General features: G+C 63.4%; 1 protein-coding gene across 3 annotated transcripts in view; it reads right to left on the bottom strand.

Moving 5' to 3' along the window:
- The window catches only part of ARID3A (AT-rich interaction domain 3A), a 33,333-nt gene that overhangs the window by 11,727 nt on the left and 3,127 nt on the right, over positions 1 to 18,479 (bottom strand). For all 3 annotated transcript variants that reach the window (XM_059919007.1, XM_059919008.1, XM_059919006.1), the window contains exons 2-3: positions 17,266 to 17,920; positions 15,948 to 16,266 (exon numbers count right to left, since the gene is read on the bottom strand). In XM_059919007.1, coding sequence (XP_059774990.1) covers positions 15,948 to 16,266; positions 17,266 to 17,654 — 708 coding nt within the window. In that variant the 5' untranslated portion in view covers positions 17,655 to 17,920. The remainder of the gene's footprint in view (positions 1 to 15,947; positions 16,267 to 17,265; positions 17,921 to 18,479) is intronic.

Below are 18,479 nucleotides of genomic sequence, written 5' to 3' on the forward strand. Positions count from 1 at the left end.
GGAGGTTGGGCAAAACCTCAGGAAACACCCCCGCCTTGGGCTGAGGCCCCAGATAAACTGTCCCACTCTCCCCTCCCCAGAGCCTGATTTCCCCGGGGCCACTGCGCGCTCTGATCACGGGGCCACCTCCACCTCCCGCCAGTTCTGAGGACACCCCGCCTCTCTGCGGCCACGCGTCCCAGAAGACCTGCCAGGGCCGCTCCCAGCTGACCTCTCACCAGCCTTCCCGCTGCTTCTCAAACCCGCCAGGGGCCGCGGTCCCCGCTCCAGGCCTTTGACCTGGCAGCTCCTCTCTCGGAATGCCGTCCTGGCTCTGCCCTAGCTCTGTCCCCGAGGGCTTCCCCGTCGTTGCCCAGGTCTCTGTTCCCATGTCGTCCTGGAGAGAAGCTCCGCGGCACATGCACCGATCACGGGCGACTCTTCCGTGTACCCCACTCCCCCGCACCACCAAGCCGCATGGGTCTACACACTGGTCTGGTCTCCTGTCCACATGCCCTGGTAGGGTGTTCGGGATTTTGTCTGCTTGGTTCCCAGTATCTAGAATTGGGCACCCAGCAGCTGCTTCATAAATGCTCGTTAAGTGGACCTTGATTTCTCAGTGCAACGTGGGGGTGGGACCCCCTATCCTTTCCCAAGCCCGAGATGTGTCTGTGCACAACCCACGCTTCGGGCCACCTGCGTCCTGGCATCGGGCAGACAAGGGTCTTGGGGGCACTTGGAGTCTGCCCTGCTGGGTTCACATCCTGTCCTCCCCAAGCCGCATCTGTGAAGGCGGTACAGAACCCCGAGGATGTGGGTGTGGACATGCGGGCCTGGGCTGGGGGCTCCCACAGAGGCTCCCAAGCACACACCTCCCTTCCCGTTTTCCACCTGCCGGGCGGGGTCACCGGGACAGGCCCCGCGCCCCTCCGCCGGTCTCTGCTGTGGCTGGGCCCCTACCCAGTGACGGAGGGCGTGCATCCGCTAGTTACCGAGGCTGGACTGCCCGCGTGTCCATCTTCCTCCTCCCCAGCACCACCCACTTCACAGACGGGAAACTGAGGCACAGACCAAGCAGAGCCAAGCCCCCACCCCTGCTGAGCAGCCAGAGGGGCCTTCCCGGGCAGCCTGGGCGAGACTCTCCCCTGACTTACAGTCTCCCATGGCTTCCCATTGCCCCCATCAAGGACCTCACTTCCCCTGCGGTCACTGCTGGCCTGTCACCTCCTTGCCCTCACCTCCCTCTGCTCGGCCCCCGTGGGTCTTGTCACAGGCCCTCACCTCAGGGCCTTTGCACCTGCTGCTCCCTCCTCTGGAATGCAGTTTCCCGGATCTCCGCAAGGCTCCCTCCTTCCCCTCCCAGCCCCTCCTCACCCTCTGACCCCGGCCTCTGCCTCAGTTTCCTTTGCAGCAAAGGCGCAACCCAGCCTCATGCCACACATGGATTTCTCCGTGGACACTCGACCACGTTGGGAAGAGGATGAGCACGAAAGGCCACCTGCCTCGCTCTGGGTCCAGCCCAGGTAGGAGAGGGAGGCTAGAGGGGAAAGGAGGGGGTCCCGCGGAGGGACCCCGCCACCCACCCTTCCGCAGAGGGTGGAGGGGCCAGTCTGCAAGGAGGAAGCAGATAAAGCAGGGCAGGCTCGGGGTCAGGTAGTGGGCGGGGGAGGGGCCAGGGAGGAAAAAGTGAGATAACCTCCCCTCCCCCAAGTGCGCAAGGGGCAAACAGGAAATTCTTGTTTGTGGCGAAAGGTGAGCATTTTCACTACCACCAGCTTCGAGGAGCTCCCAGCCAGGTCAGTGGGTTGTGCTGCTGACCAGGCCTCGATGACCCCCGGGGGTGGGGCCCCCTCCCACGAAGCCGCCCTGCGGGGACAGCAGACCCCTCGGGAGCCAGGGCACCATGCATGCCCTGGGCCCACCTGCCAGCCTGAAAGAGGAGGGCAGGCCCGTGGCCTCCATCAGACCACAAGGGGGGGACCTGGTGCGGGGGGAGGGGCGCCCCCAGGGCCGCCCACACGCGGGAGACCCCTCCCCGGCACCGTGTCCCCAGCTCCAGCCTGCACGGGGCCCAGGGCGGCGACAAGCCCAAGGCCGAGGGGCCCCAGCTGTAAAGAAAGCACCCGCTCCAGGGCCCCCAGGAGGAACTTTGCCCCCTTAACGGTGTCTGCTCAGCCCCCCTCCCGACACCCAGGCAGCTCCAAAGTCCGCGGGGCCCTACCTCGGATGCACGAGGCCACTGGGCGGCAGGGGGACTCCAGGAGTGAGGCCGTGTCCTTGGACAGCAGATACAGGGACAAAATCAGGAGAAACCAGGAGCGTTCGGGGGACTGGCAACCCCCAGCCCCGGAGAAGAACAACCTTGTCCCTGGCAGCCACCGATGTGGCAGGGAGAGGCCCACAGCTGGGAACAGGTGGAAAAGGCCCCCTCGTGGTTTTTTTCTTTTTTTGGCCCCACCGTGTGGCCTGTGGGATCCTAGTCCCCCGACCAGGGATTGAACCTGGGGCCCCTGCAGTGGAAGCCCCAAATCCTAACCACTGGACTGCCAGGGAAGTCCCGAAAAAGGCCCGTTTTTGCACTTGTGTCCAATACGGCTCACGGGCAACCAGAGAAGGATGGCATCCCCCACGGCCAGAACGGCGGGAACAGACACCGTCCATGTGTGGGGACCATGGGGACCCCGCTGGAACCCTGGCCCTTGGAGGGGGTCTGGGAACGGACAAGGATGAACGGTGGAGTGAGGCGTCAGGCAGGGCTGGCGCCGCCCGGGAGCCTCAGGGCCTTAATCTCACCTACCTGGTCCTGGATCTTTAAAAAAAATATTTATGGAGGTGAAAGTCACGTAACACAGAATTCACCGTTTTAAGGTGAACAATTCAGTGGCCTTTGGTGCATTGAACATTGTTCTGCAACCGCAACCCCTATCTAGTTCCAAAACATTCCATCACCCCAAAGGAAGCCCCGTGCCCATCAGCAGTCACCCCCCTTCCCCTCCCCAGCCCCTGACAACCACGAATCCACTCTCTGTCTCTGTGGATCTGCCTGTTCTGGACGTTTCCCATCAGTGGAATCACACACTGTGTCCTTCTGTGTCTGGCTTCTCTCACTGAGCATCGTGTTCTCAGGGTCCGTCCACGTTGTAGCGAGTGTCAGGGCTTCTTCACCCCTTTTCATAGGTGAGTGATGTTCCCGTGTGTGGATGGACCACATTTGTTTATCCATTCACCACTGATGGGCATTTGGGTTATTTCCATTTTTTGGCTATTATTACGAATCTCACTATTTCTATATTCTTTGGGCTTTGGACAAGAACTGATTCATTGTAACTCCTGTAAGCAAAGTGAAACTGCACTGAAAGAGCAGAGAAGCCCGCACAGCTGGTTTTTACCCCTCAACGTCCCCCCACAGAACGCCCAAAAGCAATAGGATGACACTTCCTCCTTGCAGCCCCCCAGGGTGGAGAGTCCGGGGAGCTTTTAATCTTTACATCGAGATCAGCCTGTGTCTCCCCTGCTTCGAAGAGGCCCTTGGCTCCCTGTTGCTGTCAGAAAAAGCCAGACCTCCCGCCGGCCAGGCTGGGGTGTGGTCCTGGCCCCGCAGATGCCTGCACCTGGTCCCTCCCCGGCGCTGGCCCCTCGCTGCTCCCAACCTGGTCCTGCCTGGGGCCTCTGCATTGCTGGTCCCCCCACCTGGGTCCCCCTCCTCCACCCTTGCCCTCTTTGGCTCCTGCTGACCCCCAAGCCAAGGCAGTGCCCCCAGTGACATTCCCTGCCCCTCCCCCAGCATCTGTCACGGGTCACGTGGTTCTGTACTTATTTTGGGGATGGTTTCCTTCCCTTCTTTCTTCCCACCCAGATGAGAGCCCCCAGGGCAGAATAGGTAACAGTGGGTAGGCACAGTATACAGCAGGTGCTAAAGAAGGAAGGGAGGAGAAGGCACACGGGGCTCTGGCCCCTGGTTCACGCTCCATCCCAGCTCAGCCCTGGTGTCCCCCTCCTGGCGGCCCCACCCCAGCTGATAAAGCCCCTCCTCACATTATCGGGCCCTGGGAGGCCCTGCGCCCGGATGACTCAGCGCTGGCAGCCGTTGCCCAGGTGGGCAGGGGCCGGGTCCCTGGGGGCCAACCAGCCTCCCCCATTCACAGAAACGCCCACGCGCAGGGCTGGGGGGCGGGGCAGGGCACGGGTGGGGCAGGGGCGGCACCCACACCCCCCCACGGCCCCTCCCCTCGTGCCCACTGAGGCGGGCAGGGGCTTCCGTGCGCACCTGGTGACCGGGTCTCGGTCCGGCACTGGTGCCGCCGCGCTGTAGCCCCGCTTAACCATCCTCTTCCGCAGCCCGGCCCAGAGGGTGCGCTCCTGCCCCTTCTCGCCCCCTCCCAAGAGACCCCGGGGCAGGGACAGACAAACGGATGGATGGATGGATGGATGGATGGATGGATGAAGTCTGGCGGGAGGAGGCCGGGTGGGGCGGAAGCACCCGGAGTCTGGAACCCTCCTTGTCAGCCCTCGGGGCTGTGGCCAGGTCAATCAATTTTGCATCCATGACTGAGCACCTTCTGTATGCTTTTTTTTTTTTTTTTCCTGGGCTGCACTACACCGTTTGCGGTGCACGGCTTGCAGGATCTTAGTTCAGGGGTTGAACCCAGGCCCACAGCAGTGAAAGCACGGAGTCCTAACCACTGGACCGCCAGGGAATTCCCATCCTTCTGTATGTTAAGGCCTGTGCTGGATGCTGGGGATGCAATGTGCCCAAGAGAGACCCAGACAACCCTTGGGAGCCCCAGGCCTGCGAGGGGCACAGCAGGAGTCACACACAGGCAGGGGGAGGTGGTGAGGGAGCGGGGGCGCCTTTGAAGCCAGCCATCCCTGCAGCAGGATGGGGGAAGGGCAGGCTTGCTTGCTGCTGCACACAGTAGGGGCTTAATCAGTGTTCACCGGGCGACCTCAGGCTCTTCCCACAAGTTGCCCTCCTGGCGCACCTGACCCCTGGGGCCACCCACCCCAGCCAGGCGCAGGGCCACATGGCCCTTTCATTTCCCGTCAGCGCTCCAGGGCTGCAGGGGCCCCCACTGGGCCTGCAGGAAATTGGGGAAGTGATTCTGGGCCAGGCAGAAACATCTGCCAGCTTGGCCACCCCCGCCCCCCCAACAACCAGCATGTGCCCCCTCTCCGAAAAGACACGGCACACCCACCCACGAAACAGATATTAATAAAAGTTCCAGAAACAAGTCACAGAGCCTGACCACGAAGCTGACGATTAAAGGCGCTTCTTTCTGGATTTCCAGATGGTGAGGTTCCGGGGAAGTGCCCTTGTCTCTGGGTCAACCTTTCATGTAATTGGGGTCTCCTGGAGCCTCAGTCTTCCCACCTGTGAAGTGGGCAGGGTGCACCTGCGTCTTCCAGGTGGGGGACGAGGGAACCATGGGAGCAGATTGTGCAGAGAGAAGAGTCTGGCTCCAGGAAAATGGGCCGGGGGGTTGGGGGGCAGGGAGGAGGAGCCACCTTGGTGGCAGGACAAGGCTAGTCACCCGCCAGCTCCATGTCACAGCCGGGGATGCCAGCAGGCCTGGCACTGAGGACGCACTCAGGATGGGGAACAATGTGGAGAAACTTCTAGGAAGGCAGCTGCCCCGCGGCATGCAAATGACATGCAAATCCGGGCGGGCAGCCTCCCATCCACCTGGGAGCCCCCACCCACAGGCCTGGCTCTGAGCAGACTGCTATCTGCATGGGAGCCCATTTCACAGACAGGGAAACCGAGGTGCTGAGAGAAGGCCGCAGAGCTGGACTCGAACCCAGTACTGAGCCCCTCTGGACCACCTCAGAGCCTTGTGGGGTTGGGGGTGGGACCCTGCCCGAGACCGCCTGGCACTCAGGGGGCACCGGGCAAATGCTTTGGAGTCAGACAGCCAAAAATCCAGAATCTTCTCCCTCTTCACTCCCTCCCTCCCTTCCGCCAGCAATTATGAACCCGACGTTCCATGCTGCTCTCAGGGCATTTCGTTTGGGGGTCCCAGGCCCCCGAAACCCAAGGACGATCATCTAGCTACCACTTAGCCGCTGGCTCAGGGTTCTGAGCCCTGCACCCAGGGCCTGGCGCCCGGGGATTAAAACTCCCACCATGGGGTTTCTTCTGAAAGGAAGCAGCCCTGTTTCCCTGCAGAAGAGCCGCCGGCAGCCGGGAAAGCACCACAAGGGACTCTCCTAGCGGTCCGGCTGTTCATAAAGATCCACCTGCCCAGGGAGCGAGGTCCCCGTCATTCCCAGCCCAGGTTCGCTGAACGGAAGTGCAGTAGCATAAGAGAGATCGCTGCCCCTCCCTGGCTGTGCTGACCGGGTCCTCACTGTCCCTGGGCCTCCCCCAGACAGCGCAGGAAGGAAGGGGGGTGCTTCCCGCCTCCCACCCAGGAGTCAAGAGGAAGGGGCCCCGGACGGTTCAGGGCTGGGGTTTCCTGCCCCGCACACCTGCAGGAGCCTCTGCCAGACTCCAGGCCGACGGTAAAACAGAACCTGCCTGTGGTGGCCAGCGGGCTCAGGGTGCCAACAAACCTACCCGCCGACTGCAAGAGGGGGGACCCTGCTCCTGGAACATCCCACCTCCCAGGGAGCAGCTCCTGCAGTGAATGAGGAGGAGAGATGAGACCCACGCTGGGCACCCGGGGGCCGAGCTGGTGCCCACCACGCCCGCTCTCCTCCACCAGGACCCTCGGTGACCGGTAACCAACAATGGTGACAACAGAACACCAGCTCAGACGCTGCCCCTGTTTTCTAGACGGGGAAATGGTGCCCAGAAGGAGGGTGTCAAGAGCAGCTGCCACCCGCACCCCAGCTTGGCTGGGCTCCCCCCAGATGGCAATGGCATCGAAGAAAAGAATAACGCTCGGGAATTCCCTGGTGGTCCAGTGGTTAGGAACCTGCACTTTCACTGCAAAGGGTGCGGGTCCAATACCTGGTCAGGGAACTAAGATCCCGCAAACCGCACCCCAGAGGCGCCCTCAGGCCCCACTTCTCATCCAAGAACGGGGCACCCTGTTGGCGGATACATGGACCAGCTGGAGGACACAGGGAGGGGCCGGGCGGGCCGTCGGCCAGGCAGGGTGCCAGCTGAGGCGGGGGCCGCCAGGCCGGGAGAATGTGGCAGCCAGGCCCATGCACGCCGTCCACTGGGCACTCACGGGAAAAAGGCAGATGGGAGTAATCACAGGGTGATGGGGGCAGGTGGGCAGATGAGGGTGGAGATCGGAAAGAAGAAAGGAAAAGGACAGAGGGAGAGACAGAGAGAGATGTGAGGGAGAGAGAGAAACCGGAGACCTGGGGACAGACGGACCCGGCCAGGTTCCAGGCCCAGCTCCCCCATGCCAGGCAGGGTGGCCTGGGCGAGTCACACCGGTTCCAGCCTCCAGCAAGGCCCCAGGCCCAGCCAGAGCCCCGGGGAAGAACGTAACGGGGCTCGTCCTAAAAGGGGGCATACAGAACAGAAGAAGTGGGCATCCCACCCCGCCCAGAGTTGGCAGCCCCTGGGGCTGGGGGCGCCCCCCTGGGTAGGGGCCTCACAAGCCCGGAAGATACACATTGGAAGCCATGGGGTGGGCTGAGGGACATAACCTAACAAGGCAGAGGCTGGGGTGGCCACGGGGACCCTCAGAGACCCCTCACGGGGCAGAAAGAGAATGTGACACAGCCCCAGGGCCCACGGCCACTCCAGCCTGGGCAGAATGCCACACCTACCCCCAGGGACACTAGGAGTCACACCACCGCCTTGAGAGAATCCCTGGCCCCGCCCAGACAGACCACATGGCCCCCCGCCTGGACCTCTACGTGGCATGGACCCGGGTCTGCCCCATGGCTGCACACGGACCCTCCCAGCCCTATCTGGACGCATGCTCCCAGCCCGACACGTGGACCCTCAGCCCTGCCCAGACCCAGCAGGTCCCACCACCCGGAGTGGTCTCCAGGCGCACATGGACACGCCCGTCCAGCCAGACCCAGACACACAAACACAGACACACCCTCGTCCGCTGGCTGGCTCTCAGATAATGGCCCCAGACGGCCCGCCCTCGGCCGCTGCACCCACCCGGCCCCCACTGCCACGTGGCCACAAGGGCGGCCACTTCTGTCTGCTTTGTTCACAGGTGCATACCTGGTGCCCAGAATGGGGCTGGTACACAGCAGGAGCTCCATACGTCCCTGTGGAAGGCCCAGACTCAGACACACACGCACCCGGGTGCCCAGCCTGGCCTTTGCGCCGTAAAGCAGTCCCATGACCCCGTGGACCACACGGTCGGGGTCCCCTAAGGAGGCTCCATGAGAATCTGCCTGGCATTGCTGAGCCCCAAGGATCAGGGACCCAAAGCCCTCACTGGATTTTGTATTCATTTCCTGGGGCGGCAACAGGCCGGGGGGCTTGGCACAGGATTTGTTCTTCCACGGCTCTGGAGCCCAGACGTCCAGAATCCAGGTGAGGCAGGGCTGCGCTCCCTCCAGAGGCTCGGGGGAGGGTCCTCCCTTCCTCATCCAGCTTCTGGGGGCCTCTGGGCTTGTGGCTGCACCACCCCAGTCTCTGCCCCCAACGTCACACGGCCATTTTCTGTCTCTGTGTGTCCCTCCTCTTTTTCTAAGGGCACGGGTCACCCTCCTCCACTATGGCCTCATCTTAACCGCATCACACCTGCAAAGACCCTATCTCCAAACAAGGTCCCCGCTCCGAGATTTTGGGCAGACGTGCCCATTCATGACCCCCCGATAGGTTTCTTCCTGGAATCAGGGTTTCATCTGTTCCTTGCTCATTGTCTGGAAGGCGGGGGTGGCGGCAGGCGGTGCTGACTTTGTGCCCGTCACACCCCTCGGCCCCACGAGACCCCCGCCGGCCCTGACGAGGGGCAAGGCTGCGTCCCGAGCCGGGGCCTTCAATAGGCAGATTGGTTACCGTTTAACCCCGTGACCCCCAATTGTCCTCTGGCCGAGCGCAACTGGGCGAGCAGAGGAGGGCGGTCCGGCCCCGCCCCCACGTGTGCCCACCCACAGCCCACAACCCCAGCTGCCCCCGGCCCCGCCCGGAGCAGTGGATGGCGTCTGCAAACGGGGTCGCTGGGCCTTCCAGAGGGCCTGGGATGCCCCTCCAAGTCACCGCAGGGGGTGCTGGCTCGAGATCAGAAGGCTCGGCGGGTTGAAGGGGCTTTGTGTCAGGTGGGGAAACTGAGGCACAGAGCAGGTGAGCCCTGCCCAGCATCCCCCGGCCGCACCTCTGGATCAGAGAGGGCGCACCCCTGTCCAAGGTCACACAGCACGTGAGGGGAGGAAGGGACGGAACCGGGCGGTGGGACCCCCTGCAGCCCCTGAGGCCCTGGTCACACCTCGCGGCTCCCGGGGGCTGCGTCAGCAAGGCGGCTCGGGAAGCCACGCGGACGGGCGCGGGCGGCTGACCTGTGCCCGGGCCGCCGATTCAAGCCACTGACTGGGGCAACGTGACCTTCTGGCTAACGGTTAATGGGCCCCACCGCACGCTCAAGATTCCCGAGACACGGGGCCAGCGGGGGGCACGGAAGGCTCACACACGGGCACACGTGTGTGCTTGCAGACCCACAAGCATACAGCCACCTGCACACAAAACAGCCACGGGAAAGGGTCACCTGTCATCCACTGTACAGACGTGCGGAACAGGCACAGCGCTGGGATCGACACACGCGGATACACAAGCTCAGCCACCCAGACCCCAGGACACACTCACAACACGTCCACACATGCCAGGGCCACGTCGCATGGGGGTGCACGCAGACGTACACAAACACTCCAGACACGGGGACACACAAGCAGGCGCCTGAGGTGACAGATACACACACAAGACGCTGCAGATGGGTCCACACGGCCCCAGACCGTGCACACAGACACACGGGGGAGCCACGCCAGCAAACGCACGGTCAAGGACACCACGGGGGGGGGGGTCTCAAGACGCCCCCAGAGACCCGGCTCTGCAAACACAGACCCCGACACACACAGGGTCCCTCGAGACGGGAACCCCCAGCCCACAGGGACCCCACGTAGCCACCACGTCCCGACGTACACGCGCTCGCCCACGTCAGCGGGCTGGACCCCACGTGCGCCCCATGCCCGCCGGGCACCACGCCCTTTGGCACCATGCGTGTCATTAGAAAGCGTGGGGAGTGGCCGGGTGCTTGGCAGTGACCACCGGGGTGGGGAGCAGCGGTGGGTGTGGGGGGCCAGGCCACAGCGGCAGTGACCCCTCGGCGGTGACCGGGCAGCCGGGCGGCGGCGCCGGGGCCAGATAAGGCTCTTCCGGCTGAGTCAGTGTGGTTCCCAGGGCTGGCACGGGCGGGGGCACGGTGCCAGGGCTGCAGGCGGCATCCTCCCCGCGCCCGCCACGGCCCATCTGGCTCCACGCCAGCAGCCGCAGTGGCTTTGATGAGGTGGGCGCTGTCCCGGGCGGGCAGGGCTGGGCTCCCGGGGGGCTTCTTGGCACAGGTCCCGCCCCCAGCACGGGGCCCAGGGACCCCGGCGCCCCAGGAAGACGCCCGGCGCCAGAGGTGGCCTGCAGGACCCACGGGCCTGGGCCCAGCCCACGCTGCCCCAAGCAAACTGGCTCAACGTCATTGGGCTCAGAAGCCAGTGCCTGACCTCCAGCCTGTGCCCAGAACACACTCCACCAAAAAATTCTCCTCCTCGTCCTCCCTGGTCCCGCAGGACTGGCTGTAGCGCTGGCCTCTTCCACTCCTCCCTGGACTGTAGAGCCCAGAGGGTTCTCCCAGAATCCCTCTTTCTCCCCCAGCACTAAACCATGCTAAGGCCCCCCTCTGAGCCCACCTTTGCTTTGCCCTAATGTCTGCCCACCCCTACCCCTCCCACTTTATGTTCCAGCCACGCCATTCCAAGATGCAGGCCCTAACCCTTCTCTCTCCATCTGGCCAACTCTTACATGTCCTGCAAAGCCCCAGCTCCAAAGCCCATTCCTCTGGGCAGCCTTCCCTCTAGCCCAGCCCTGACTCTTCAGGGCTGAAGTGCGTGTGTCCCTCTCTGGGCCCCCAGTCTCTGGGGGCTCCCAGGTAGGATGAAGAAACCATCTGCCACCTCTTCCCGGAGTCCCGGCAATTCCTGCTCCCTAACCGCACCCCATTCAGCTCCAAGCAACTCTCATGAGCCCAGAGATGTTCACTGCAGTGTTGTTTACAACAGGGAAACAGGAAAACAGACCAGCGTGTTGGTGTCGGCTCCACAAGGGAACCCGCAACAGCTGAAAAGAACTCGGCTACTTGAAACACTCTGATAAAACAGACAGATGCAGAGTGAAAATGATGAGAAAAAAGGAGAAAAGCAGTGCGTCCAGCTCAGCGTTTGGCAGATCCTGGCAGCCCCCCCCCCCCACCGAGAGACCACACTTCGATACCTTATGCGTCACATTTCTGTGTAAATGGACAGAGAAAGGCCTGGGAAAACCGTAGCTGCTGCCAGCTAGGTCACAGAGGGGGCTGGCAGGTCTCAGGCCTCACTGGAATCCTTCCCTTTTTATCCCCCACCGGAATGGTGTCAAGTGTCACTTCTGGCATCAAAAAAGGACTTTGAAAATGTATATACGTGTACCTCCCATAATTTAAAAAAATCAAAGTGAGGTGAAAGGAGCAGAAAAGAAAAACCAAAATGTGACCCTGGCCTCTTGCTGAGGCCCAGGGCTTCACCCCAAGTTGCTTGAACCCATTTCCAGGGCCACACACGCTGGGGTGGAGGAGGACACCCACGGGAATTCAACAGGCCCCAGGAGGCCCAGGGAGGGGAGAGGGGACGGGCGGGGTCCACAGCAAGGCCTCAGAAGCCCCGAGAGGCCTTTCCTGCCTGGGGGCCTGTGTGTCCAGGCACCGGCTCCTGACGCCCTGCTGTCGGGCCCTGGACTAACCGCCTCCGTTTCAGATGAGGAGACCGAGGCTCAGAGGGCCACCCGGGCTCCCCCGAAACCTGCAGCCGGGGGGGGCTTGCCCCCTGGCCCTCACCATCTGTCCACTCCTCCAGTACACCCTGGGGCCAAATCCCAGCTCTGACACCTCCCCCGTGCGACCGTGGGCAAAGCTGCTCGACGGCTCCGTGCCTCAGCTTCCACAGCCGCACGACGGGGCAAATGCAGTGCCCCCCCCCCGCCCCACCACGAAGTGAAGGTACACGAGACACACGTGAGACGCTCCGTCTGCTGTCTCTGCATAGTTGGGCGACAAATACCAGCTAGAACTGTCACCTCTATACCTCTGAGCTCATTTACAAGTTGTGGGGAGCAGACACGACCTTGGAGAGGAGGGACAATAAAGATCCCGACCTTTAATGCAAATCAGAACCACAGTGAGACTGCACGCCACCCCACCAGGACGGCTGGAATCAAAGTCATAACCACAAGCGTTGGCGAGGACGTGGAGAAACTGGAACCTTTGTGGGGCTGGCGGGGACGCAAAACGGAGCAGCCGCCGTGAACAGCAGCTCCTCAGAAGGTTAACAGGGTGACCACATGACGCAGCACCTCCACTCCTAGGTACATGCCCGTGAGAACTGAAAGCAGGCGTTCACGCACCAACTTGTACACGCACGTTCATAGCAGCCAAAGGGAGAAACGACCCAGTGTCCATCGGTGGACGAATGGGTAAATAAAGTGCAGGATATACGTGCGTATGATGGAATATCTCTCAGCCACAAAAAGGAAAGAAGCGCTGACACTCGCTACCGCGTGCACGGACCCCGAGAACACGATGCTCAGGGAGAGAAGCCAGACACGGAAGGACACACAGGGTGTGATTCCATTGATGGGAAATGTCCAGAACAGGCAGATCCACAGAGTCAGAGAGTGGATTCCTAGCTGTCAGGGGCTAGAAGAGGGGGTGGGGGTAAGAGCTAAAGGGTACATTTTAAAAGGTTTATTTTTGAGGTGATGAAAATGTTCTAAAATTGACCGCACAACCCCGTGAATGTACGAAAGACGACCAAATCGCGCTTTCGATAGGTGAATTATGTGCTAGGTGAATCTCAAGTCAATAAAGCTGTTAATAAAAACCCCAGCGTTTGAGTCATTGAGACTAAAGATTCAAATCCTTAAGTGGCTGAAGATCTGCAATTAAAGACTCTGCTTGCTTAAAATCCCACGATGGCACAGCCCTGCTGGTAACAGGAAACCACCAGGATTTCACCAGGATGCCATACCTGATGGCAGCAGGCTGAGATCCTATTCGCTCCCCGTGACACACTACGATCCCAGCCAGTGCTGGCCTCCATCAGCATGAGTCCCTGGGGCCCCATGGCAGCGAGGTTCCAGGCTTTCAAGGAAAGATTCCGTGGCCCTGAGCCCGCTGCTCCCGGCCCCTCCCCAGTCTGGCTGCCCCCCCAGACCCTGTAGCCGGCGGCAGAATTTCACGGCTGTCGAGGGTTTTCGGGCGGAAGTCAGGCCCAGGCCCTGCCAAGACCGGGGAGGAAGAGGCAGTGATGGTGCCAAGCAGGCGGCCGGCCGGCCCGGCTGCCACGTGCCAGGAAGGGGGTGGGGCAGGCGCCAGAGTCAACACAGCCCCCGACATCTGCTGGGCTGGCTGGGCCCGGGCCACTGTTGACACTGGCCGCACAGATGCCTGGCCAGCTGGGCGGGAGGGCAGTGCTGGCAGCTGGACCTGCCACAAACAGGCAGGCACAGGATCCTGGCGCTGCAGGCCAGCCCCCCGCCTGCCCACAACTTCCCTCAGCCCCCACCGTCTTGGAATCCAATTCCATCCCCCGCGGGGCCCAGCCGGGCGGCGGCGTCTAGTCTCCACACGCAAGCCAAGCTGCATCCTACCCCGGGGCCTTTGCACGGGCTGTTTCCTCTGCCTGCCGCACCACCACCCCTCAGTGTGAGGGCCCAGCTCCTTCTCCGACCAGGCCTGGAGCAAGTGCCACATCCCGAGAGGCCTCCCCACATCCCCAGTTGGATGCCAGGTCACGTTTCCTCACCCCTTCCTACCCATTTGTTTACGGGCCTTCTCTGCGCCCAGCAGAGGAGCTGCGTATCCAGTAGGTGCTCCATAAGCGTGAGACTGACTGTGTGACCCGGGTTCCCTGGGCCCCTTGGGCCTCAGTTTCCCCACCCGTGCCCTGACCCTGGGAGTCCTCGAGACATCATCATTGTGTCCAAAGACCAGCGGGACAATGGCCCCTGGAGGCCCTTTGTTCCTGATGGGCCGAGGGGGCTTTGTGGCCAGGACACCTGATCCCTGGACTCCGCCTGGCCTGGCCACCCAAGCCCCGTCTCCCGCCAGTGTTGGGCCACGCAGCAGAAGCTGCTGGGCGGGGCCAGGGCTACCTGTCGACCCCCAACCCCACAGGGGCTGCGGCCCTGTCCCTTCCTCTGGCCTGGCCGTGACCCTGGGAGGCGGGGGGTGGGAGGTGTCTGGCTCTGGCCCCCAGCCTGGGGCTTCCTGAGGGTTGGACTCAGCGCAGATGGCAAATATTCGGTGAGTCCATAAATATAACTCGCCCATGAGGTTCCCATTTGTGTTATTTTGACCCCAGCGGACGTCAAGAGCTCAGTTCTGAGAAACCCGTCCCCCACCCCAAATGCCTCGCCCCTGTTTTCTTATTTGCAGAACTAGACAGACAGCAACCCAGCCACAAGCGGCTCCTCAAGAAGAGGAGGGAAACTGAGGCAGGGAGTGGGGGGCGGGGGGGGCCCTGATCCCAGGCACTGGCTCAGGCTGGGGTCCACACGCAGAGGAAAAGCCTTCAGGCGGGAGGGGGCAGCCGGGGCCACGCGTGGGAAGCGGCCAGCCACGCCCTAAGGAGATGACGTCTGCTGGCTGTCATCCCACCCCTTGGCACTGCCACCCGCGTGCCAGGACCCAGCCGGAAGCCAGGCGGCCCCACCCAGCCCGAGATGCCTGGGCAGGGGATTAACCTTCCTGCCCATTCCTCAGGCTGGCCTCCTGCCTCGGGGCCGCTGCCCTGGCCGTGCCCACCCCACGGGCACTGTCCCCTTCTGCCTTTATACCTGCCCCGTCACTCCCATCACAGCCCCTGGCTTGTTCCTCTCACACTGTGTCTCCAGTTTCCAGTTCTGTACTTTATCTGAGCTTTCTGAGGGTTGCCAGGGTCCCAGCGCCCTTTTCCCACATGGTGGCTGGACCTCATGCTCCTTCCAGGAGGGTCCCACTGCCCGTTCTGGAAGCCAGCATGGGGGGAGGGTGCCCCAAGGCCATACACGGCCACCTCCCGGCTCTCATGTGCCTGGAGCGTCCGTAGCCTCACATGAGGCTCGGGCGCTGGGCCTGGGAGGCTAGGTCCCCACCGTCCACTCTCGGAGGTCGGGGCAGGGCCCAGCTGGCCTCAGGCTGGAATGCAAGCCCAGCCGGCCGCCCCGGCCGCCATCTGGTTTCCATCTGCCCAGCCCAGCGAGGCCCAACTTCAAAGGATCCCCCGCCCGGCCACTTCCTCTGCCCTGGCCGCCCGCGGGGAAGGCACCAGGACGGCCCGCTTCCTCCCCACCCCTCCGGAGCCCCCAGGAGCTGCTTGGCCGTCCACACCAACGTGGCCACCCGCTGCTCAACCCCCTCTCCACAGCCACAGGCTCAACAGACCAGACTCGACGCCACGGACAAGGCCTCTGGCCCTGTGTCCCTGAGCCCCCGCCCCTGCCCGCCCGCCGGCCACACCCATGAGCCCCGTGGAGCCTCGTCCAGGCGCGCGGCCTTTCCCAGGGCCGGTCCCTCTGCTCAGAACCCCCTCCTTGCTCTCTCTCTCTGCTTGTCCTCTGGTGCAGATGGAGCCCCCTGAACTTGCCCCTCGTGTCCCCACATCCATGCATTTACCGGCCAGCCCGTCCCACCCACAGGATACAATCCCACACTGTGGCTTCCACGAGATGCCCAGCACCCGGCAAGCGAATGCCTGACCATCGGGGGGCAGGTCGGAAGGACCCCGGCAGCGACTGCCCACAGCCCCGGTGAAGACGCGAGGCCCACCTGCTTGAACTGCTCCTCGTACGTCCACTCCCCGTGGTCCGGCGGCTGCAGCTGGGGCACCGCGGGGGCAGCCCCTCCGGAGAGGGCCGGGCCAGCCCCCGGGCGCTCCTGGCCACCCAGAGCCCGGGGCCCGCCGTCGCCGCGGAAGGCCTGGAGCGGCTGGGCCTTGCGCGGGAACAGGGCTGTGGGGCCCAGGCCGGCGGAGCCCGGGGGGCCGAGCCCCTCCTCGTCCTCGTAGTCTTCGTCCTCCTCGTCGTCCTCCTCGTCCCCCAGATCGTCCTCCAGCTCCTCCTCCTCCTCCTCCTCCCATTTCGGCTTCCTGGGGCAGACACAGGGCGTGGGTCAGGGGAGAAGGCAAGGCCTGCGTCTCCTCCGCCTCACTTTCCCTGTCTGGACGCGGGTGAGCAGCCCCATGTGCTCTGGCTGCGGAGAACGCCCGTGGGGAGACCAGCTTAGGTCGTGGGCCTTACTCCCCTCGTTCCCAATTAGCCCAGAGAAACTAGAGGTGCCCCTTTGGCAGAAAGCCCAGCCCCTGCCCGCCTGCTAACCCCGTCTCCCCTCCCGTCCCCTCCATCACACAGGCTTCCTTGCTGGGCCTTGAAAATGCCAACCCAGTTCCGGCCTCGGGGCCTTTGCTAAGGCTGTTCCCTCTGCCGGGCATGCTGTTCCCCGCTCCCCCTTGCCCTTCCTAGAGGCTGTCACCTCCGCAGGGAGACCTTCACCCACCACTGCCCGAAGTTGATCCCGGCCCCAGCCACCCCCCTCCCCAAGACCCCTGCTTTATTTTCTTGGCAACTCCGATCGCAGCCTGCAATCGCCCTGCTGCTTTGCTCGTTAAACGTCTTCCCAGAAGGATCCCACCGGAGTTCTGCCAGCGCCCAGCTCAGGGCCTGCATCAGACCCCGGGAAGACGCATCCGGGGGCCAATGGATGCACCCTGAGCAGGTTGCACCCAGGCTACGGACTCCACCTGTCCCTGCCACTAAATCTACTACAGCCTCGCCAGGCAATGGGGGCCATTGGCCACACGTGAGCAGCTCCATTTAAATCAAGATGAAATAAAGCTACACAAGCAGATCCCGGCCGCACTGGCCACACTTCAAGTATTTGTCAGCCTTTTGAGACGGGTGGCCCCCGATCCTGGGTGGTGCAGGTGGAGAAATGTCCACCGTCCCCCAGGAAGTTCTAAAGGATGGTACATCCTGGGTGGTCAACAGGACAGGGGTTTTGTCCTTCCTCTATGGCTGTGTCCCCAGGGCTGAGAGCCACCGGCACATGGCAAGTGCTCAGCATGGGGCGCCCACACACCCCAACTCACAGGTCATCGTCGGAGCCCTCGAAGTGGCCGTCACCTTCAGGGAGGCCAGTCGCCTCCCTGCCTCGGCCGGGTGCGGGGGGAGACCCTGGTGCCCCCTCTGGGGCCACGTCCTCGTCCTCCGAGCCGGGGGGCCCATCCTCGGAGCTGCCGGGGCTGGGCGCGTGGCCGAGGCCGGCGGCGGCGGCTCGCATGGCGGCCAGCGCGGCCATCTGCGCCCGCTGCATCCGGGCGCTCTCGGGCTCCCTGTCCTCGTCCGGGGCGGCCCTGGCACGGGCCGGGGGGCCAGCCGAGGGCTCGGGGGGTGGCGGCGGTGGCTGCCGGGCCTCCAGCTCCTGGCGTGCCCGCTGCTGCCGCTGCAGGAGCGTCTCCATCACGGCCTGCAGCTTCATGGCCCTGCGGGCCGGGCCGCCCCGGGCACCAGGGCGGGGCGGCGGCGGGGGCGGCCCCTGGGGGGAGGGGCCCCGGCCGCACTGCAGTGTGGGGGCCGCGGGGGAGCCGGGGCAGTGCAGGGTGGCGGGGGGCAGGGGCGGGGGCCGCCGGGCGCAGGCTCAGGGCTGGCGGGGCATGCCAGCGGCAGGCAGGCGACGCCTCCTTCTCACACCGGGCACTGGGGGGTGGCGGTTGGCGGGTGGCTCATTCACGTGTCTGCAGAAACCTGGGGGTGACAGGAGAGACCGTCAGACCACGCCTGGGCTCCTTCCCACTGAGGTCGGACCTCAGAGGCCTCTGGGAAAATCCTTTCCATCCACGTCCATCAGTGTGCAAACCTGGGGGCCTCCTTGGAGGTGGAGGAGCACGTTTGTCCCATCTGCCCCCACTCTGTCCACCCTCCAGAGGGCTGGGAAGCAGAGTCACCCCGCACTGGACTCCCGAGGGCCTTGAGTCGGCCCCCACCCGTCTGGGCCACAGAGAAACACTTAGTGGACGACAGCACCCAGGGGAAAGTCCTCGGATTATGGCTTCATACACAGAAACAGGGGGACAGGGTGTTTCTGGCTTCTGATTGGCTACAGCCAGCTACCAGGCACCAGAGTCCTGGGGTTCTGGGTTCCGGTTCTGAGTTCTAGGTGCTGCTCACGGCCATGCTGGTGCAGCCTGGCCCAGGGGGCTCCGGGCATCTCACAGGCATGACGGCCGACCCAGATTGAGCACCTGCTGTATACAGACTAAAGCTCCCCCATTCATGCTCTCACCCCATCTCTAAACCTCAGTCT

This window comes from Balaenoptera ricei, chromosome 3, assembly GCF_028023285.1.
Source record: "Balaenoptera ricei isolate mBalRic1 chromosome 3, mBalRic1.hap2, whole genome shotgun sequence".
In the NCBI taxonomy this organism is placed as follows: Eukaryota; Metazoa; Chordata; class Mammalia; order Artiodactyla; family Balaenopteridae; genus Balaenoptera; species Balaenoptera ricei.